This window comes from Caretta caretta, chromosome 13 (assembly GCF_965140235.1).
Source record: "Caretta caretta isolate rCarCar2 chromosome 13, rCarCar1.hap1, whole genome shotgun sequence".
Taxonomy (NCBI): domain Eukaryota; kingdom Metazoa; phylum Chordata; order Testudines; family Cheloniidae; genus Caretta; species Caretta caretta.
The window spans coordinates 28,531,359-28,554,206 of NC_134218.1; the positions used below are offsets into that span (position 1 = coordinate 28,531,359).

Consider the following 22,848-nt stretch of genomic DNA (forward strand, 5'->3'; position numbering starts at 1 on the left):
ATTTGTATTTGGAAATTTCCTGCAGGAAAATCATATATATTTTTTGGTCAGAATGGACATTTTCTCACTAAAAAAAGAGACTTGATTTCAGGAAAAGTCTGTGTTTTGGTGGGGAAACTTTCCACAGGAAAGTTCTGACTAGAGCTATTGAAAAAGTTTCTCAGTTAAGCTGACGTGGCCAGCCTCGAAAGGATGAAGTAGTCCTGATTTTCACTGAGTTCACCCACAGCTGCTTACAGAACAATGCAAGTCTCCAGAATTCATTTAGGGCAGCACAAGATCAGAACATGGTGCTCTGGAGGGATGGCTTTGTGGGTACGTCTACACTGCAGCACTGAGTCTCAGAGCCTGGGTCAACTGGCTCGGGCTCGTGGGGCTAGAAATTTGCAGTGTAGACATTGCTCAGGCTGGAGCTCAGGCTCTGACTCCCTCCCCGCTCATGGGGTTTTTGGTCCTGGGTTTGAGCTCAAACATCTATGCTGCAGTTTTTAGCCTCCCAGCCTGAGCCCTATGAGCCTGAGTCAGACACCCTGGGCTAGCTGCGGTCGTGCCATGGATCTTTCATTGCAGTGTAGATGTACATTCGTTTCCACCCTGTGGTGACACTGCATTAAACACCTGTCAGGGATGGACTAGGTAGACTTTATCCTGCCTTAGCGCAGGGGGCTGGATTAGAAGACCCCTCGAGGGCCCTTCCAGACTGACATTTATTTGATTCTATCCATACATGATAGTTGCACAATTTCAGGTCACCAGGCAGCAGTGTGACCTCGTGCTTTGAAGATGCAGGTGGGACAGGGGCTGAAGACAGCTGGTGGCTGCATTCTCAGCAGACAGCAGGGCTCCATGTGGGCTGGAGATTAGGACTTTTCCATATTGTTCCATTGAAGGTATTGGCTCCCAAGCCCACCTTCCCAGCTGACTCCTCAGTGAAATTCGGGCAACTCTCAGTAGCCACCAAGCTCTTTGTGATCAGCTAATTAAATAGGGGCGGGTTCATGTGAATAAAGGGGAAGGTACTAAAGGACGAATCCGCCTGACTTCTATCAAGTGCTTGATAAAACTCTACTAAGCATGCAGTGGGGCACTGTCCTGCATGGGCCCTCGGGGGTAGGTTGGGGGCTGGTTGATCTAACAGGCTGGTTGATCTGTGGAACTGAGCTTCTGGATCCTTGGAGGTTTTCCCACGCCGGCTGTTAATGCTCCAGAGATTTTTCCACAGCCTCAGTGTGTTTTGAATGAGATTATGGGTTTAGCTTCCTGGCATTCATTTCGCCAACCCCTTTGGACAGCATGTTGGTAAATTGCCTTGTTATTATTAGTTTGGTATGAGTAATGCTATCCATCCAGGCTGGTTCAATAAAGGCCACATATCTTTCTGGACTGGGCCAGGCAGGGATTTTTTAAAAATTAAGGTGCATCAAATTCTCCCTTCTGCAAGAGATAGCTGGCAGGTTACTGTGACAGGACAGAAGTCGAATGTACTGCCAAGAGTTGGCTTCTTTTTCATCTTGTGAGACAGAAAATATTGAGGGAGATTAGGGAGGAGAGACTGGGACTTCTGGAGGAAACCTGGCTCTTGCACCTTTTGGAGAAATGAGGTCAGAAATCAGCTTGAGTTCCTGGTTATACAGAGAGAGACAATATAGGACATTTTATCTCTCTCTCTTACATTCACGACTCGAGAAAGCAGTGAAGTCCTAGAAGATTTTTCATAAGAGATTATGGGTCTCTAATCTCAGGCAAAGGTCTCCAACTTTAAAGTTTGATGCAATTATGAAAAACTTCCCATCTGCTTTGCTGTGGCTGATTGACATTTTCTTGCCCTGGATAATTTCCAGGGGTTTTCTGACAAAATCCCAATGGTGTGATAATGACAGCTGTAGGATAATTAGGGTTAATTAGTCATTCATGGTCAAAGTACAGCCCTGTAGAAGTGTAGAGACACTTGCTAAAGAGCCCTAGGTAAGGCCCCTAGATGTGGGGCATGGATCTGTTTTCTGAGTCAGGCAAGGGGATGGGAGTGAAAGAGGAGAATCCCGAAGCCCAAGGTCTAGGTGTCAATATCCCAGGTGGTCTTCTGGAAGAACAATGAACATGGGGTTCTGTGGTTAGGACATGTGCTGTAGGCAAAGAAAGCTGTGTTTGCAGCACCCTTTTGAAAGCTCCAACATTGGACATATGATGCCTTTAAATTATTGCCTTCTGATTTGTGCTGCAGAAGTATTTTCCAAGTACCATGTAGAATCATAGTAATGTATGTCTGGAAGGGATCCCAGGAAGTCATCTAGTCCAGCCCCTCACACTGAGGCAGGACCAAGTAAATCTAGACTATTGTGCTGACAGGTGTTTGTCCAACCTGCTCTCAAAAATCTCCAATGATAGGGATATCACAGCCTCTCTTGGTAACCTATTCCAGAGCTTAGCTCCCCTTGAACGTTTTTCCTAATATCTAACCTCAATTTCCCTTGCTTCAGATTAATCCCATTGCTTCTTATCCTACCTAGTGTGGACATGGAGAACAATTGATCGTCATCCCCTTTCTAACAACTTTTTACATATTATCAGATCCCTCTCCCTCAGCCTTCTCTTCTCAGGAACTTGTCACAATATAATCCATCCCACTTGCTGAGATGTTTTTAATTCATTCCATACAATCTATAACTCTGCCATTCTAACCCTCCCTGGAACCCGGCTTTTGTGATTATATTGGAATGGTGCTGCTCCCGAACCAGAGAGCACAGATTAACTAAGCCTATTTACACAGCAGAAGTGGCAACACTGAAAAGGCAGGTACGTGCACAAGGAACTTTGGCTTGTGGTCCCTAAGGAAAGAGGGACAGGCATGGAAATCCAGGAATGCCAGATAGAAGGAGCACACTGGAATGGAAATACGCTTTCCATTTTGAAATTCTCAAAAGTGATGAACCGTGATTTAGCAGCATGACTCTTCTCCGGGTTTGGCTAAGTGTTAAATTATTCAGTGTTTCAATTATTAATTAATGTTTGTTAAGTATTTGGAAGATGCCAGCATTATTAATAATCCTGGGCCTCTGCTGAGAAGCCAGAAAGGGGGGGCTAATAAATATCAGTGGTGACCGGTGGCATTGGAGCAATTTTTGTAGTGAGGGTGCTGAGAGCCCTTGCACACAACTGTAAACCCTGTGTATGATGGAAACCACTTCAAGCAGCACCCCCAGCACCCCTATTCCAGCACCTGTGGTGGTGACAGTGGTTGTTTGTGATGGGAACTCCCGTCCACTAGACACTGGACTCAAACCCACCAGTTCATTTCATGGGCATCCTGAAACAGCATTAGATGGCAGCGACCTTTTCTTTGTAGGAGAGGTTGCAGGACTAAAACCATTCAATGTGGTAAATCCTTGACCAGGCTTTGATTTAGGAAGGAACAATCAATTGCACAAATACAAAATGGGAACTGACGGCCTAGGAAGGAGTACTGTGGAAAGTGATCTGGGGGTTATAGTGGATCACAAGCTAAATATGAATCAACAGTGTAATACCTTTGCAAAAAAACCCAAACATCATTCTGGGATGTATTAGCTGGTGTGTTTATAAGCAGGATATGAGAAGTAAGTCTTCTACTTTACTCAGCACTGATAAGGCCACAACTGGAGCATGGCATCCAATTCTGGGCACCACACCTCGGGGTAGATGTGGACAAACTGGAGACAGTCCAGAGGAGAGCAACAAAAATGATTAAAGTTCTAGAAAATGTGATCTCTGAGGAAAAAGCGAAAAAACTGGGGTTGTTTAGTCGAGAGAAGAGAAATCTGAGGAGGGACATGATAACCATCTTCAAGTACGTAAAAGGTTGTCATAAAGAGGAGGGTGATACATTTTTCTCTTTATCCATTAAGGAGAAGACAAGAAATAATGGGCTTAAATTGCAGCAAAGAAGATTTAGGTTAGACAGTAGGAAACACTTCCTAACTGTAATGGTAATTAAACACTGGAACAAATATCCTAGGGAGGTTGTGGAATCTCTGGTATTTGAAGTTTTTAAGAACAGGTTAGACAAACACCTGTCAGCGATGGTCTATATAATACTTACTCCTGCCTCAGTACAGGGGACTGAACTAGATGACCTATCGAGGCCGTTCCAGTCCTACATTTCTATGATTTGCCTTTATTTTTTGTCCTGACCTGTCTCGGGGTGGCTTCTTGCAAATAGGCTGTCTGGGAAGGGCAGCTACTGCTCACCACACAGTGGCCCAGAACAGGCTGGTTTGGAGAGAGCCCTGGGGGCAAGCCAAGCAAGGGGCCATTGGATCTGTGCTTGTGCTTGGAACTCTCTCCCCAGGGAGTGAGAGGACTGGGCCTGCCTGTGGGTTGGGGGGTTGTGAATTCAGACATCCCACCCCCTACTTAGCTCCCTGCACAAAGGTCTGTTTGCAGGGAGAGGTGAATTTCACCCAGAGAGTGTAAGGATCCCTAGTAGGCCTGGTGCGGAACTCCACCATGGACCATTGTGTGTAGGACAATACTGATTCACCAGCTCTGACAGGCAGGGGGACAAGAGAGGGGGAGTCATGCCCCAGAATAGCCCAGTGGCTGATGCACTCCACTGGGTTGTGGCAGACTCAGGATCATATCCCTGCTCTGGAGCAGTGACTTGAACCAGGCTCTCCCACACAGTGTGTGTCCTAACCACTGGGCTGTGGAGTCCATCTCTTAATTGTTTATCCCAAGTGGAACAGCTCCAGCAGCAGAGCTGGTGGTCAGGGCACTCACCTGGGATGTGGGGACCAAGGCTCAGGTCCCTGCTCCAAATCAGGCAAGGTGGGGACTTCAGTGTTGGTATCACACATGCCAGGTGAGTGCCCTGGCCACTGGCTATTGGTGCTCCCTGGTTTTTCACGAGAAATTTGGAAATGTCTCAGTTTTGTTTGCAGCATAGTTGCAGCCATGTTAGTCCCAGGATATTAGAGAGTCAAGTTGGGTGAGGTAATATCTTTTATTGGGCCAGCTCCTGTTGGTGACAGAGACAAGCTTTTGAGCTTACGCAGAGGTCTTCTTCAGGTCTGGGACACTACATGACACCCCAACATCATCAATTAATCAAAACTACCCCTAACCAGAGCTGAATTATCTGTACTCTCCAAGGGACTGAATTTCTGCCCCACCACAAGTCCTGATACCATGCTAATGTGCGGGGGACTAGAAGAATTTGTTTGCTGGCTCTGCCCCAAAGAATTATTTCACAACAAAGTCAACCCCACCCACAGCTAGCACATCCCCACCAACAGTCATAAAAAAATCATCTGACTGGACACCCCGCAGCAGACAAAACCACACAATTCACCGTTACAGTGGTTGCTTCAGAAAAAAAATTAGAGTGAAATCCTTAACAAACATTACCTCCACCACAATCTCCCCACCGTTGAGAGGACAGCCATACAGCCCCTGAAATCCAACCACCAGACAGTGATCAAACCAGCAGACAAAGGGGGTACCATCGCAGTCCTCAGCCAGGATGACTAAATTAATGGGGCCAACCAACAACTCTCTGACACTATCTAATATAAAAAACTCAAAGAAGACCCAACACCACAATTCACCCAGGAATTTAAGGATCTCATCAAATCCTTCCCCAGAAAACTTCAAGAGAAACTCTATAACCTCCTCCCCCCACGAATCCACACCAGGGACCTTGTACATGCTTCCCAGATACACAAACAGGGGAACCCAGGCAGACCCATCGTATCTGGCCCTGGCACTCTTACTGAAGGAATATTGGGAATCATAGACCATCCTCAAACCACTCACCACACAAAGAGCCAGCTTCCTCCAGGACACAACCAACGTCCTCCAGAAACTCTGCAACATTAACAGCCTGCCTCAGAACACCATCCTTGCCACCCTGGATGTCACCTCCCTGTACACCACCATCTATCCCAATGATGGCATCGCTATCTGCCTCAAATATCTACAAGACAATGGATAACACTCAGATATTCATCCCAAATGCATTACCGAACTCGCCCATTTCATCCTCACCCGTGACTATTTTATATTCGTAGAATTAGAAGAGATCGCAAGGGTCATCTAGTCTAACCCCCTGCCAAGATGCAGGATTTGTTGTGTCTAAACCATCCAAGACAGATGCTCTCCAGACTCCTTTGGAAAACCTCCAGTGAAGGCGCTTCCACGACCTCCCTAGGCTGAAAAAGAGGCTAATGCTCCAGGTGAGACTTGAACTCACAACCCCAGCATCACTCCACACCATACTGCTTTATAAGTACTGTGCACTAACCAGTTGTGCTACTGGAGCATCTAGGTTAGTTTAACCTTGGAACAGCCATGGGTTCTAGGATGGCTCCACACTATGCCAAACGGTTCATGGGCCACCTTGAGGAAGAATTTCCCGTAAAACCAGTGATATATCTTGATGATATTTTCATAGTCTAAACTCCCTCATGGATTTCCACCACAACTTCAATCACCACCCATCACACTCTTGCTAGAACTCTCCCACACCAGCATCAACTTCCTGGACACCACAATGAGCTTCAACAGTGGAACCCTACAGACAACTATAAACCCACAGATCACCATATTAACCTTCACAGATCCAGTTACTACCCCAAACATACCAAAAAATCTGTTATCTGTAGCCAGACACTCAGATACCACAGAATATGCTCTGAGGAGAAAGTTTGGGATATATACCATAATATATTTCCTTAAAACTGCTTTCACCAAACAAGGACATTCCACCAGAAAAGTAGATCTCATCATGGAATGGGCCACCCAAATAGCCTGAGAGAACCTGCTTTAATATGGAAAAAAAACCCTCTGATGGCATAACCCTTCTTGTCACCTACCACCCCACACTGAAACCCATATGGAGTATCACTAAACAATTACAACCCATACTCGATGGGGACCACATCTTGAAATAAATCTTTCCTGTACCCCATCTTCTGGCCTTCAAACAATCCCCAGACTTGACAAGCTCATCATCAGAAGCAAGCTCCTCGTAGACCGGGATACACCAACTAAAAGTGGCACCAGATCTTGCCATAACAACAGATGCAAAACATTTAGACACATCTGCTATGATGATCAATACCCACCCAGAACCACCACCTATGAGGATTCTGATTGGGGTCAATGACCAGCTCCATTGATGGGACCAACCATACTATTTAAGCCAGAAGGAGGCACAGAAAGTTGTCTTAGCAAGCTGAGAGACTTCCTGACTGGATTCTGCACTGGACCCACTTTTGCTTGATCCTTGGCCCCTGATTCTAGCTCTGACTCCCAGCTTAGTTCCTGATTGTGACTCTGACTCCTGTCTTGGATTCTGGCTCTGACCACTAGGCATGACCATCCCTGTTCTGACCACTAGGTGAAACTGCCCACATCCTAGTTCTGACAGTATGCCCTGTGCACACTGCAGACTCCGGTGATTGGACACCTATTGCATGGTTGTGCCATGCACTATTCTAACTTTTCCCCCTTGAAGTGGTTGTATTTCAATGATGGGTGAAATTATTAAAAGACAGACTGGTAGATCACAATCATAGATACAGAGATAAACGCAAAAATATTATGTTTAAAGAACATTACTAAGGTTGCAAAGACAAGCACTCAAAACTTAGGAAATGCCAGACTTCAGGCTGCCTGTGCAATCTTAGTTCGGTCCCCTGTGTGTGTGCATTAATGATACAGCCTTCAATGACATGGCCACGTGCTATTTTCCCCACAGGGCCCCTGCATTATTCAGTGCACAGAATGGACAGCGTTCACCGAATGAGCCGCTGCTCAGGATTTTGTTTCTTCATTGTTCAATATGTGGCCTCGTCCCTTATTTCCTGCATACTGTGCAAATCTTGCTCTGAGGACAGAAGTATTAATTTCCTCAGTGGCTTTTCTGTGGTGCTCATCATGACCGTATCGGAGTGCTTCACAAACACGAATACGTTTATTTTCACACCACCCCTGTGAGGTGCGGGGATGGTCTCCCCATTTTACAGGTGGGGATTTGAGGCACAGAGATGAAGGTCAAAAATGTTCACTAATGTTGGGTTCCTGATTTGGTATGGGTAGGATCTGGTTTTTCAGAGTCCTTAGCATTATAGAGCATGTCATCCATTCAAAGCACAGCTCCCATTGGCATCAGCTGCGGCTGTAAGTGCTCAGGACTTCTGCCAATCAGACCACAGGGACTCAAGTTCAGTACCCAGAGAAAGAGGAAAACACAGTTAGTGACTGCTTGTGAAAACTTGGGTTTAAGTGGTATGAATAGCACCGCACAGGAACTCGGTGGCAGAGGCAGGGATAGAATCTAATTCTCCAGGGCAGCATTCATCTGCTTTGAACACGAGAGCTTCCTTTCTCTTCCTGTCATCCCCTGCCTCATGCACGTACATAGATTAATAGATTCATAGATATTTAGGTCAGAAGGGACCATTATGATCATCTAGTCTGACCTCCTGCACAACGCAGGCTGCAGAATTTCACCCACCACCCCTGCAAAAAACCTCACACCTATTTCTGTGCTATTGAAGTCCTCAAATTGTAGTTTAAAGACTTCAAGGAGCAGAGAATCCTCCAGCAAGTGACCCGTGCCCCATGCTACAGAGGAAGGCGAAAAACCTCCAGGGCCTCTTCCAATCTGCCCTGGAGGAAAATTCCTTCCCGACCCCAAATATGGCAATCAGCTAAACCCTGAGTATATGGGCAAGATTCATCAGCCAGATACTACAGAAAATTCTTTCCTGGGTAACTCGGATCCCACCCCATCTAATATCCCATCACAGGCCATTGGGCCTATTTACCATGAATATTTAATTACCAAAACCATGTTATCCCATCATACCATCTCCTCCATAAACTTATCGAGTTTAATCTTAAAGCCAGATAGATCTTTTGCCCCCACTGCTTCCCTTGGAAGGCTATTCCAAAACTTCACTCCTCTGATGGTTAGAAACCTTCGTCTAATTTCTAGTCTAAATTTCCTGGTGGCCAGTTTATATCCATTTGTTCTTGTGTCTTCCTCTCTGGTATTTATCCCTCTGATATATTTATAGAGCAATCATATCTCCCCTCAACCTTCTTTTAGTTAGGCTAAACAAGCCAAGCTCCTTGAGTCTCCTTTCATAAGACAAGTTTTCCATTCCTCGGATCGTCCTGGTAGCCCTTCTCTGTACCTGTTCCAGTTTGAATTCATCCTTCTTAAACATGGGAGACCAGAACTGCACACAGTATTCCAGGTGAGGTCTCACCAGTGCCTTGTATAACGGTACTAAAACCTCCTTATCCCTACTGGAAATACCTCTCCTGATGCATCCCAAGACCGCATTAGCTTTTTTCACGGCCATATCACATTGGCGGTTCATAGTCATCCTATGATCAACCAATACTCCAAGGTCCTTTTCCTCCTCCATTACTTCTAATTGATGCGTCCCTAGCTTATAACAAAAATTCTTGTTATTAATCCCTAAATGCATGACCTTACACTTCTCACTATTAAATTTCAACCTATTACTATTACTCCAGTTTACAAGGTCATCCAGATCCTCTTGTAGGGTATCCCTGTCCTTCTCTAAATTGGCAATACCTCCCAGCTTTGTATCATCCGCAAACTTTATTAGCACACTCCCACTTTTTGTGCCAAGGTCAGTAATAAAAAGATTAAATAAGATTGGTCCCAAAACCGATCCTTGAGGAACTCCACTGGTAACCTCCCTCCAGCCTGACAGTTCACCTTTCAGTAGGACCTGTTGTAGTCTCCCCTTTAACCAATTCCTTATTCACCTTTCAATTTGCCTATTGATCCCCATCTTATCCAATTTAACTAATAATTCCCCATGTGGCACGGTATCAAATGCCTTACTAAAATCTAGGTAAATTAGATCCACTGCGTTTCCTTTAAAAATCTGTTACTTTCTCAAAGAAGGAGATCAGGTTGGTTTGGCACGATCTACCTTTTGTAAAACCATGTTGTATTTTGTCCCATTTACCATTGACTTCAATATCCTTAACTACCTTCTCCTTCAAAATTTTTTCCAAGACCTTGCATACTACAGATGTCAAACTAACAGGCCTATAATTACCCGGATCACTTTTTTTCCCCTTTCTTAAAGATAGGAACTATGTTAGCAATTCTCCAATCATATGGTACAACCCCTGAGTTTACAGATTCATTAAAAATTCTTGCTAATGGGCTTGCAATTTCTTGTGCCAATTCCTTTAATATTCTTGGATGAAGATTATCTGGGCCCCCCGATTTAGTCCCATTAAGCTGTTTGAGTTTCGCTTCTACCTCAAATATGGTAATGTCTACCTCCATATCCTCATTCCCATTTGTCATGCTACCATTATCCCTAAGATCCTCTTTAGTCTTATTAAAGACTGAGGCAAAGTGTTTGTTTAGATATTGGGCCATGCCTAGATTATCCTTGACCTCCACTCCATCCTCAGGGTTTAGCGGTCCCACTTCTTCTTTCTTTGTTTTCTTCTTATTTATATGACTACAGAACCTTTTACTATTGGTTTTAATTCCCTTTGCAAGGTCCAACTCTGCTTGACTTTTAGCCTGTCTCACTTTATCCCTACATGTTCTGACCTCAATAAAGTAGCTTTCCTTGCCGATCCCTCCCTTCTTCCACTCCCTGTATGCTTTCTGCTTTTTCTTAATCACCTCTCTGAGATGCTTGCTCATCCAGCTTGGTCTACAACTCCTGCCTATGACTTTTTTCCCCTTTCTTGGGATGCAGGCTTCCGATAGCTTCTGCAACTTTGATTTAAAATAATCCCAGATCGTCTAACTTCTGTAACTTCTATAACAAATGAGACAGGGATGTTACAGACAACAGCTTTCTTTACTACACAACACTGATTATGTGACCATGTGATTGAAGACTGTATCATAGAGCATGTGCATAATGGGGCTCGATTAATGTTGCAAAGGAAACCTTAATTCTGGCATTTCCTACCTTTTGAGTGCTTGGGTTTACAACCTTGACAGTGTTCTTTTAACATAGCGTTTTGGGTGTAATTTCCTAAGTTTTTAAAAAAACAAACTCCCCAAAGCCCAGAAATTCCCTCATATAGCATTACATTGAATCCCACGTGGGTCATTAGCCAGGTTGGAACCTTCTGACCACCGCACAGACCTGCCAGTTGAGCTAATGGAGTAACCGATAGCAGAAGTAGGTTGTCATCCTGTGTGTGGGCCAGCTCAGGAGGCGTGTGAGACACACTTAGCCAGTGGGTTTCACAGATATGAGCGGACAGCCAAGGAACGGTGAGACTCGGGAATCAGGTGCTCCATTCCAGCCTCTGGAGGGGAGTGTGCTGTACTGCACACAGTCTCTTCTGCTCATTCCCACCAAGCGTGACCCCATCTGCCTGTCCCCTCCAGCCTGTCCCAGTCCTGTCTCTTCCCCACCCCTGGCTCTTTGTCTCACTCCCATTCTCCTCACCTAGCTAGTCCCAGTCTCCACAACTTCAGTCTTCTCATCCCAGTCTCCTTGCCCAGCCATTCCCAGTTCCCCTCACCAAACCTCCATCTCCTTGTGCTCAACCTCCTTGCTCAGTGAATCCCAGTTCCCCCTGTCCTGGATCCTCATCTGATCTGTCTCTCTCCCCCATCCCAGCCTCCATCCCCCCCACCCTCATACCCATACCCAGTGGCTCCCAGCCCTAATCTGCGTCCCAGCCTCCTTATCCAACCTCAGTATCCATCCCCCTCACCTGGCTTCTTGCTGCTGTGTCCTTGCTCAGCCTGTTTCAGTTCACACTCCACACCCCAGCTCCCCATCAGATCTTTCTCCAGGCCCAATCAACCCCTAGTTTATCACTGGTTCTCAGTCTCCCCCTACCTACTGGCTCCTGGTCTCGACGTTCCATTCCCCAGCTCCCACTCCCAGTCTCCCTGCCCAGGCAGTTCCTAATCTCAATTTTCCTCTCCCCTGTCAATCTTCACTAACAGTTTCCACCTCATCCGACTGGCTCCATGTCACAGTATGCTCCCTCCCCCCACAAATCCAGCATCTGTCCCCTCTGCATCTAAATCAGGTGGTTTCCTCCCCCATAGAGCCTGGACCTCTCAGTGTGTCTCATTGAGGGCACAGGCGAGACAGGCTTCCTGCTCTGAGCCTGGGCCTGGACCCAGCATGGCCCACCGGACCCTAGAACTGTAGTTGCAGGGAAAGTCCTATTCAGCTTGCCCAATATGGGGATTTAGCTGCTAAAAGCAATGAAATCTCTAGGCATGTGTGAACTTGAAGGGGAAAGGAGTCCAGGAGAGCTGGCTGTATTTCAAGGAATCCCTGTTGAGGTTACAGGGACAAACCATCCCGATGAGTCGAAAGAATAGTAAATATGGCAGGCGACCAGCTTGGCTTAATGGTGAAATCTTAGCGGATCTTAAACATAAAAAAGAAGCTTACAAGAAGTGGAAGGTTGGACATATGACCAGGGAAGAGTATAAAAATATTGCTCGGGCATGTAGGAATGTTATCAGGAGGGCCAAATCGCACCTGGAGCTGCAGCTAGCCAGAGATGTCAAGAGTAACAAGAAGGGTTTCTTCAGGTATGTTGGCAACAAGAAGAAAGCCAAGGAATGTGTGGGCCCCTTACTGAATGAGGGAGGCAAACTAGTGACAGAGGATGTGGAAAAAGCTAATGTACTCAATGCTTTTTTTGCCTCTGTTTTCACTAACAAGGTTAGCTCCCAGACTGCTACGCTGGGCATCGCAAAATGGGGAAGAGATGGACAGCCCTCTGTGGAGATAGAGGTGGTTAGGGACTATTTAGAAAAGCTGGACGTGCACAAGTCCATGGGTCCGGACGAGTTGCATCCGAGAGTGCTGAAGGAACTGGCGGCTGTGATTGCAGAGCCATTGGCCATTATCTTTGAAAACTCGTGGCGAACCGGGGAAGTCCCGGATGACTGGAAAAAGGCTAATGTAGTGCCAATCTTTAAAAAAGGGAAGAAGGAGGATCCTGGGAACTACAGGCCAGTCAGCCTCACTTCAGTCCCTGGAAAAATCATGGAGCAGGTCCTCAAAGAATCAATCCTGAAGCACTTGCATGAGAGGAAAGTGATCAGGAACAGCCAGCATGGATTCACCAAGGGAAGGTCATGCATGACTAATCTAATCGCCTTCTATGATGAGATTACTGGTTCTGTGGATGAAGGGAAAGCAGTGGATGTATTGTTTCTTGACTTTAGCAAAGCTTTTGACACGGTCTCCCACAGTATTCTTGTCAGCAAGTTAAGGAAGTATGGGCTGGATGAATGCACTACAAGGTGGGTAGAAAGCTGGCTAGATTGTCGGGCTCAACGGGTAGTTATCAATGGCTCCATGTCTAGTTGGCAGCCGGTATCAAGTGGAGTGCCCCAAGGGTCGGTCCTGGGGCCGGTTTTGTTCAATATCTTCATAAATGATCTGGAGGATGGTGTGGATTGCACTCTCAGCAAATTTGCGGATGATACTAAACTGGGAGGAGTGGTAGATACGCTGGAGGGGAGGGATAGGATACAGAAGGACCTAGACAAATTGGAGGATTGGGCCAAAAGAAATCTGATGAGGTTCAATAAGGATAAGTGCAGGGTCCTGCACTTAGGACGGAAGAACCCAATGCACAGCTACAGACTAGGGACCGAATGGCTAGGCAGCAGTTCTGCGGAAAAGGACCTAGGGGTGACAGTGGACGAGAAGCTGGATATGAGTCAGCAGTGTGCCCTTGTTGCCAAGAAGGCCAATGGCATTTTGGGATGTATAAGTAGGGGCATAGCGAGCAGATCGAGGGACGTGATCGTTCCCCTCTATTCGACATTGGTGAGGCCTCATCTGGAGTACTGTGTCCAGTTTTGGGCCCCACACTTCAAGAAGGATGTGGATAAATTGGAGAGAGTCCAGCGAAGGGCAACAAAAATGATTAGGGGTCTGGAACACATGAGTTATGAGGAGAGGCTGAGGGAGCTGGGATTGTTTAGCCTGCAGAAGAGAAGAGTGAGGGGGGATTTGATAGCTGCTTTCAACTACCTGAAAGGGGGTTCCAAAGAGGATGGCTCTAGACTGTTCTCAATGGTATCAGATGACAGAACTAGGAGTAATGGTCTCAAGCTGCAGTGGGGGAGGTTTAGATTGGATATTAGGAAAAACTTTTTCACTAAGAGGGTGGTGAAACACTGGAATGCGTTACCTAGGGAGGTGGTAGAATCTCCTTCCTTAGAGGTTTTTAAGGTCAGGCTTGACAAAGCCCTGGCTGGGATGATTTAACTGGGAATTGGTCCTGCTTCGAGCAGGGGGTTGGACTAGATGACCTTCTGGGGTCCCTTCCAACCCTTATATTCTATGATTCTATGATTCTATGAACTGCAATTTTTTAAGGCATATACTTTGGTCATATTTGGGAATTTTTACGGACAAGGATGGCAAAAGAAATATCTCTCATACAAAGGCCATGCCCCTGTCAAATTTCAAGTCCCTGCTCCAAAGCATGGGGGCATTACATCTCCTCAAAGAAAATGTCACCAGAACTTTTTAACATGTGCAAAACAGCGTATTGTTTCCCCTTTTGACTGGAGTTTGTTAACCAAAATTCAGGATCTTGCAGGTTGTTTCCATTCAGAGGAGAAATTTATGGAATCAAGTGTTTCTTTGTGTTTAATTACAAAGAATGTATATAAAGTCCTATTTCCCTGAACACAATGGGAATCAAGGATTCCCAGGAGACAGTTTCTTTACTCACAGTTCCAAGCCTCTCTCCAGCCAGCACTCTGCCCAAAAGATTTCTTTCTTAGCTTTTCCTCAGGGTCATGCTACAAGTCTGTCTTTGATTGTCCTCATCTTTTTTCTACCTTCTCTGTATCTTTCTGTAGTGTTTCTATACCCAGCCCCTGCATTTGCATTCAGACCCCAGGGAAAACCTCCTCAGATTGCATGATTCAGCTCCTACTCCAGCCTTGCATGTGGCCTGTATTTTGGAAATAGATGCTACTGTTTCAGCCGTTTATTCCATAAAGGCGCTCAGTTGCTTTTCATATTTGCCCTTAATGAAGGGCAACCATTACATCCATTAGCTTCAACGAGGCTTCGCCCAACCCCCAACATAGCTGCGTTTTCCCCTAGCCTTGTTCTCAGAAACGGCTGAATCATTTTAGCTGAAATTTCTCAACATAGTTCAGCCCAAATGGTTAAAATTTGGCAAAATTACATGCAGCTGAAAACTGGGCCTTATAATGGGTAGTGTTGGGCAATCTTAATAACAAGATTATACCAGCCCTGTGTATAATAGTTTGCAAAGTACTTTGGGATCCTTTGGAAAACGTCCTACACCACGAGATGAAGAAAGTAAAGTGTTATTGTTTTATTTGTTTAGCCTCACAACAGTAGCTGCTAAAAGCAATCTGATGGCAATATTACCGCCTGACTGTCTCTCTCTTTAAACAAACCACGTAAGTCAGCAATCAGCAGAGGAATTCTGACATGAAATTAATTCTCAGAAAATATAACCAACCAGTCTGTGTTTGTCTCATTATTTCCACTAATCTAATTTTTTTAATGGCGCATTTCACTCAGCTTTGCATTTCCGTTGGTTTGGTCTGGAGAGGCCTCTTAGCATAAATTTACTCTAGATTCAAAATAGGACAAAGAAGACACTCATTTATGGACAGCAGAAAAAGGAGGTGCCTTTCTTTCCCTGCAACTCAGACACAGACACACACGCATGTGCCAACACACGGGTGCACAGTACCACTTTAGAACCTTTCCCCCAGGTTCTAGATCCTCTTTACAGTTGTTTCTCACAAACTATGGGGTCTGCCCTCCCACCCCCGCAGTGGTCTGGACAGTGCCTGGCTGGGGACAGAAGCTCTTGCCTTAGTTTTATTTATTGGCAATATTGAAAATAAGAAAATATCAGTGGTTGCCTTGGATTCCCTGCCACATTCCCCTATTCCAGCTCCAACTACTGACTCTTTCATGCATGCAGGACCGAGCAGGATTTTCCTCTGCAGTGACTCCTCCCTGTATCACTGGCACTGAGGGTAGGCAGTGGGTTGACTGTCACCTCTCTGCTCTCAGTGCTTCCCTGCTAGCGCCCCGCCAGCATGTTTCCTCTGCGGAGGACAGAGGAGAGGAGAGGAGAGGAGGGGAAGAGATGGGAGGGAGGAGGCATTATCTGCCTGGGAGATGAAGGGGCCAGAATGGGGGGACCCAGGCTGGCCATGAGCTCCTGTCTCCCCATAGGCAAAGAGTTAAATAGCGGTAAGATTTTGTTATAAATGCCGTGTGTACCTCCATGCGCTGCATGGTATCACCCTGCCTGCTGCACAGGGTGAAATCAAAGGGGGTGGTAATTGGGACACCAGCAGGGAATGGCAAAGAGAAGACGCATGCCAAGGGCTCTTGGGGAAACAGTGGGGAAGCTGTTAATTGGGGAATACCTCCTGCCTGTCTCCAGCTAGGCTAGTGAAGTGTATTCCTCCCAGGCTGAACACAGGGTGAAAGAGGATACTAGAACCTGAGAGATGCTATCCTCGGCAGCAAGGGGCCGGGAGGGGCCAGCAGCGCAGGTGAGCAGGTGAGGCTCCGACAAGCTATGTGTACATTACATGCTGGGGCGTGATTCAAGCAGGTTTGTACTCAGCACAGCTCAGCCCTGTAACCTCTGCCTCTTCGGTGTGGTGTGCTGTCCCCCTCTAGTGGCAGCTAGGCCACCTAAAGCATGATGAGCCTGCTACAGCCCTGGCTAAGCGAGATGTGTCTTTTAGCTCATGACGCATTAAGCTCCAGAGGTCCCAGGTTTGATTCTGGCTGCCGACTAGAGTCTGTCAGCGTAACTACTAGTAAGAGAGCTAGTACGTGAGTGGGGGAATTGCCAGTGGGGGAATTGCCGTGGGAGACGTTAGAACCTGGCCCTTTGAACCCGCCACCTCCTGGTTACCATTCGAAATTTCACCCTGAGAACCAGAGCGATTGGCTTGCATAGAAAACCAGGACAAAGTTAACACATTGCAACCTGATCCATGGCTCCTGAGCTCCTGCTGCTGCCTTGGAGGTAGCTGGGAGCAGCAGGGGTCGAACCACTCTCAGAATCAGGTCCCTGCTGAACCCTTGTATAACTCATCTGTTTTTTAAGTAGAGCTTTTAAAAACATGCTGATGAACAGCATGTGAACTAGAGAGTTCATTAGGGCCTCGCGTCCGCAGTTCTCAGTTGGCCCTTTGCAGCAGCTGTTTCTCTTGAGACCTGACCCATCCTCTAACCAGAGTTTGTTTTTCTGTTTCTTGCAGCAACTTAGAGACAGAGAAGTTGTGTGGTAAGTAGGGCCGCCAGTTCGGTACTTCTAAATGAATTAGTCTGGGAAGATTGTTTCAGAATTGCCCAGGTTTCTTGCTTTGCAGGATCACTGGCAGAGACAGGACACTCGGGTCTGAGCCAGTCTGGCCATTCCTATTTGTGCATCTCATCCAGTTGTGACAGGATGATGTTGCAGGAACTCTGCAAGTTGGAAAGCATGGAGTTTGCCCCTGGGTGGGACATTTTGATCCCTGGGAAGGAAAGGGCGTTTTGCTTTATTACATGGGTGTCAATCTGGAGTCATTGCGCTGATTTCAATGCGATTAACATGAGTTAGCAGACAGCAGTTTTGATCTTGTTTCATTATGTCTGGCACTGCAAATGCCTGCTGTGTAGAAAATGATCCTCAGCTGCCATTCCAGGTGAGGGCACAGGACAAAATAACATCCCGGCAGCAGGTTTCCTAGGAAATAGCAGGATGGAGACAGGCCTTGACGGAATTGCTTTGAAATCTAATCTTGATTGTCTGTCCCACTCCAGATCATTTCTCGGAACACCTGGGAGAATACAGACATGTGCTTTCTGCTCTGGAAGCCCTGAACACTGCTGTCCTAGCTGCCATGGACAAAACCAAACTGGTAAGGATGGGGCCTTACAAAATCTAGGACCCACAGTGTGGGGAGGAGAGAACACATTGCCGCAGTGAAACCTGGGTCTTTGTAATGAGTGCTTTTGTGCCCTCAGATCCTTGGTGGGAATGTCAGCCCTCGCATGAGTGTGTTAATGATAATGTAATTAACTGGCTAGTGTGTATGTGCACCACTGCCCGCTAGTGGATGGAACTGAAACTCTTCAGCTGTATGTCATAGGCCCTATACTGCTAGTAGCCCATGCGGATTCTAACTGAGCCCAAGAGGCAGGAGCTGTGTGTTTGGAGCAGAGAGCTCCGAGTTCTGTCCCTGCTGTCCCCGTGGAATTCTGAGAGGTGGTGGGGTGAGTACAACACAGGAACAAGCAGGAAGTCGGAGGTGGCTGCAGCCTTGTCACAATGTGAAAAACAGGCTATTGCTGGGCTGAACTGACCGTAGCGCACGGGCTGGATGGATGCAGCAAAACCTGTGGGCTGCATGGTACCCTGGTAAGAAAAAACAGCGGCTTGTAAAAGTCACAGCAACGTGCCCTAGTACCTGCATGGGTCTGGAAAGCACAGAGGTGCCGGGGAGTAGACAGGGCTGGCCCTTGCATGCGTTTAGCTAATGGAGTCTCTGGCTTGTGGGTGCTGAGGAGACTTGTTTGGATTTTTATTCTTGAGTGCTCCTGCAGCAGGGACAGGCAGTAACGTGGCCTCAGTTGTCTGTGTGTGTGTGTGTGTGCGTGCGTGCAGACTCGTGTATCTTTTGCGCTGGTAAGTGTCCCTTTTTATGAAACCAGGGCATGTGTGTGCCTGCTAGTGAGCACACACTAGACACTAAGCATTTCCAGCCCACTGCATCTCCTAAGAGGAGCTGTGCCTTCCCACTAACTAGCCTTGGGGTGGCCCAGGACAATGGGCAGTAATTCTTGAGCTAGATTTGTACCCTTCCTGCAGGTATCTATGTGGGAGGGCAGAAGCTCACTGTCCGATATTATCCACAGGAGACAGGACAGAAACTAAAAATAATCCAGCAAGCTGATCTGACCTAACTACTGACCCTACTTAGGACTCCAACCTTTCCCTCTAGCCCAGCTCTGCCCCTCAGTACATGACAAGGAATCATCCCTTCATTGCCTTTCTTGATCCCGTTATATGTTCACATGCTTTCCTTGTTACTGTTTTCCCTCCATTCTCAGTGCCAATAGCCTGCCGAGCCCCACCGCGTTCCCTGGCTCTTTCCGGACAGTTACCATCACAAGTGCTCTTTGTTTGAGTTTCCTCCGGCAAAGCAGCTCCTTGCTAGTCATTATGAGGCAGAATAGTCTCCATGTCTGTAGCTTGCAGTGGCCTGAGTTGCGCTCGTGAGCTATCTAGATGGCTGTGTGTATTGCCTGGCTCTCCGGCTGGTGGGATATCACTGTGGAGTAATGGAATCCTGTAGATTCCCTAAGCATTGCAGCCAAAATACGACCCCCATATTCAACCAATATGAGTAATAACCTCATGGTGCTGCTGCTCTGCTCTCACTCCAGTAGGAACAAGGCTGGCTTGACAGAGAGGGAACTGCACCATAGGCATGCCTGTGGCTGTCTCACTGCATGTGGAAAGGATACGTCTAGTCAAGGTATTATCATAGGGAGGAATACTACCCAGGAATGGTCACAGGTATTTGTTCCAGTTTTAAAATTAATATGCTTCGTCCGAGTGCATGATCCTTATATGTTCGCTTTCTACAAAGAGACCAGGGACTGATTGTTAAAGGTATTTAGGTGCCTACAGATACCTAATGGAGCATAGGTGCTTTGGAGAATCTCACCTAAGTGCCTTTCTGCATCTTTAGGCACCAAAATATCTTTAACAGGCTTCCCTAAGCAGCCAGTTTGCTGGCAGGAACGTTTAGAGAAGCAAGGAATTTTGAGTGAATAGGAGGAAAAAATGCAGAAAGAATTTCAAAGTTGTAAACGTAAATCTCCACACTTGAAATCTGACTCTGAGAGTTACCTTGTCCACTTAGGGTAGGGACAACACCATGTGACCTGAGGTCTGAGTCCATTCAAAACTAACCAACACAGCTTGAGTATTGAATATCGAATGGAATGAGGGGCAGATCCAACCCTGATTCCCAGAAAGTATCCAGAGATAGAAAATGAGTACTTGTGGCCCCTTAGAGACTAACCAATTTATTTGAGCGTAAGCTTTCGTGAGCTACAGCTCACTTCATCGGATGCACACAGTATGCATCCGATGAAGTGAGCTGTAGCTCACGAAAGCTTATGCTCAAATAAATTGGTTAGTCTCTAAGGTGCCACAAGTACTCCTTTTCTTTTTGCGAATACAGACTAACACGGCTGTTACTCTGAAACCTATCCAGAGATAGTGACTCTGCTTTGAGAAAATAACAAACTCCTAAGGACAATCCACAAACAGAAGAAGAGGCTAAATTCATTGGATGAATTCCTGGCTACGAGTCACTTGCTTTAGTCCAGTTGCATGTGCTTCCCCTCTTGCTCTATCTTATAAGCTCCCTTTGCATGGTTGGAAGGCAAATCTGTGACTCGTAACTAGGCCACGCAGGCCAGGCCCTGCCTGCTTGTGTGTTGTATGGCAGAGTGTCTGCAGCAGAGAGCATTCCATGCTAAATACAGCGGTGAGAAAGCCTCTGTGACTAATGGATGGGAACACTCCCTGGGAATCAGCAGCCCCGTTTTGTATCTTAAGTGTGTAAATTGGCTTGAGTCTGTGCTCAGGGGCTTATTCCATTCACAGCTGCAGGGTGAGATGGAATTCCCAGGGGTTTTTCTTTCCATTTCACATGAAGCGGTTCAGACTCAGCATGCAGCAGATTAATGCGTGTGTGTGAGAGAGAGAGAGGCAGAGAGGAGAAGTGTGTGAGTGAGTGAGAGATGGAGAAGATGTACATGTGTGTTTCCAAGTCGTTATGCTTCATATAAGGTTTCTTCCATTGTACAAAAGTGTAGGAGCTAGGGGAGCAGGGCCACTGGCCAGCTCCACCAGCCAAGGAGGGTTGGTGTTGCCGATGTTCGTCCCCCTCGAAAATCGGGCTCCAGAGACATTGAGTTTAATGCCCAAAATGGAGTCATCCAGATTTAGGGCACATTTTGGAAAATCAGGCCTTAAGTGACTTGCCCACTATCACACACTGACAATGCCAGGAACAGAACCCAGGAGTCCTGGCTCCCAGTCGTATGCTTTAACCACCAGACAACTCTCCCTGCCATTAAGCAAATGGTTAACTTTAAAGTGATTGCTCAGAAATAAAAGTGATTGCTCAGATATTCAAGGCAGCACATGGCATAGCTGCACAGAATTCCAGACCTCAGTTCCATCTGCCATCTATTGCTCCCTTCAATATCCTTATTAAAAAGGAAGCAAGAGGCAGAAATATGCAAATCCCTGCATTCATAGAAGCCCTGCATACAGGATACGGCTGCGCATGAAAAGATTCTGACACCTGCTACCCACTCACTGGCATAAACAAGGCAATCAGAATCAGAAGAACATGTGAACAGCGGGCAGTTACACCATGGGGCTGTCACCACAGCCATTTGCTTCAGCTCTAGGGGGAGAGAGAATCATTCACAATAGGTGTCAGTCAGACAGTCCTGAGTTTGTTTCCGTTGGGGTGGAAGGGAGGATGGCTCAATGGGTAGCAGCACCACATGCTCCCCTTCTGCACTAGCCGGGACAGAGAGACATAGCAAGTCATGGAAAAGGAGAAGAGGCTGATGAAAGTGAAGGAGGAGGACTGAGACCCACTTGTTCCTGTTGCCCTCCTATGGTGAAAAAGTACTACACCATAAAGGGACCGGGCACATTCCTTCCTGCTCCCAGCAGGCGATCAGCTTGTGCCATGAGGACACGGGGTCCTTGTAATTTTTATCCTTGGTGCTGTGACTGCAGACCCATCAATTATAGGTGGCACATGATGCAGCAATGCCTAGAGTAAATGATGCCTAATGCTTCCCATGATAAAACCCCCTTTTCAGTTGCCTATAACTTGGCCAGACTTTAACCATTCAAGCTACGTTTTCCGTGTTGGGTGTCTGCCTCAGGCTGAATTCTTTTGGAAAGTTTCAGCAAAAATGGTTGGGCAGATCCCAAGAACAAGTTCTGGGGGAAATGAATTTGTTGTTTATCAGGTAAATAGGAAAATAGGGGTTCCAATTCCCATAAGTCTCTGGTTATTTAGGTCTCCCACACAGTAAATAAAATTGGCATATTTCAGATGTCACCATCACCTCCAGTCAATATCCTCATTAAAAAGGCAGCAAGAGGCAGAAATATGTCCCATCCTATATGGGTTGGGTTTTTTCCAGGCTAGATTCTGTTCTCAGCATGGTCTGTGCGTCAAGGTTCATTAGACACAGGTACAGGGCAAGATGAAAGTATCTCCAAACGGTGTTTTTTGTAATGAGTTAATCCTTTGAGTATTCAGGTGTTTCTACAAAGAACAGTGCAATTACCGCCTGCTTCCCAGTGTGGCCCCCACATGATCTATTCATTCATTTAACAGTCACTGGTTTAATTATGCAAAAAGAACAGGAGGACTTGTGGCACCTTGGAGACTAACTCATTTATTTGAGAATAAGCTTTCGTGAGCTACAGCTCACTGCATCGGATGCATTCCGTGGAAAAGGGTTGAATTATGATAACGCTCACAGGGATGTTAAAGATGGCTGTATGGGCCTGGTCAGCAGGCACCTTGAGCCACTCGTTTTCTTAAATGGACTTGTTACTTTTCTTTATCGCCTCTTACTCAGCTCTTTCAGTGCTTGAGCAAATTCTCTCCCAGCACTCTATGCAATCCACTGACATTTCTGTGGATAACAGAAGCAAGAAGGCCAGGCTGAAATGCTAGATGGAAATGTAATGCAGTTCCAGAATCAATGCTAGACGTACAATAGG

General features: G+C 46.4%; 1 protein-coding gene and 1 non-coding gene across 4 annotated transcripts in view; one reads left to right on the forward strand and one right to left on the reverse strand.

Annotated features, from left to right (window-relative positions):
• Nucleotides 1-22,848, forward strand: part of NECAB3 (N-terminal EF-hand calcium binding protein 3) — a 112,723-nt gene that overhangs the window by 45,103 nt on the left and 44,772 nt on the right. For all 3 annotated transcript variants that reach the window (XM_048820278.2, XM_048820277.2, XM_048820279.2), the window contains exons 4-5: nt 17,282-17,307; nt 17,829-17,926. In XM_048820278.2, coding sequence (XP_048676235.2) covers nt 17,282-17,307; nt 17,829-17,926 — 124 coding nt within the window. The remainder of the gene's footprint in view (nt 1-17,281; nt 17,308-17,828; nt 17,927-22,848) is intronic.
• Nucleotides 6,202-6,295, reverse strand: TRNAI-UAU (transfer RNA isoleucine (anticodon UAU)). Its single transcript has 2 exons — nt 6,258-6,295; nt 6,202-6,237 (listed from the first exon to the last, which is right to left on the reverse strand). It is a non-coding gene; the product is annotated as a tRNA-Ile (tRNA).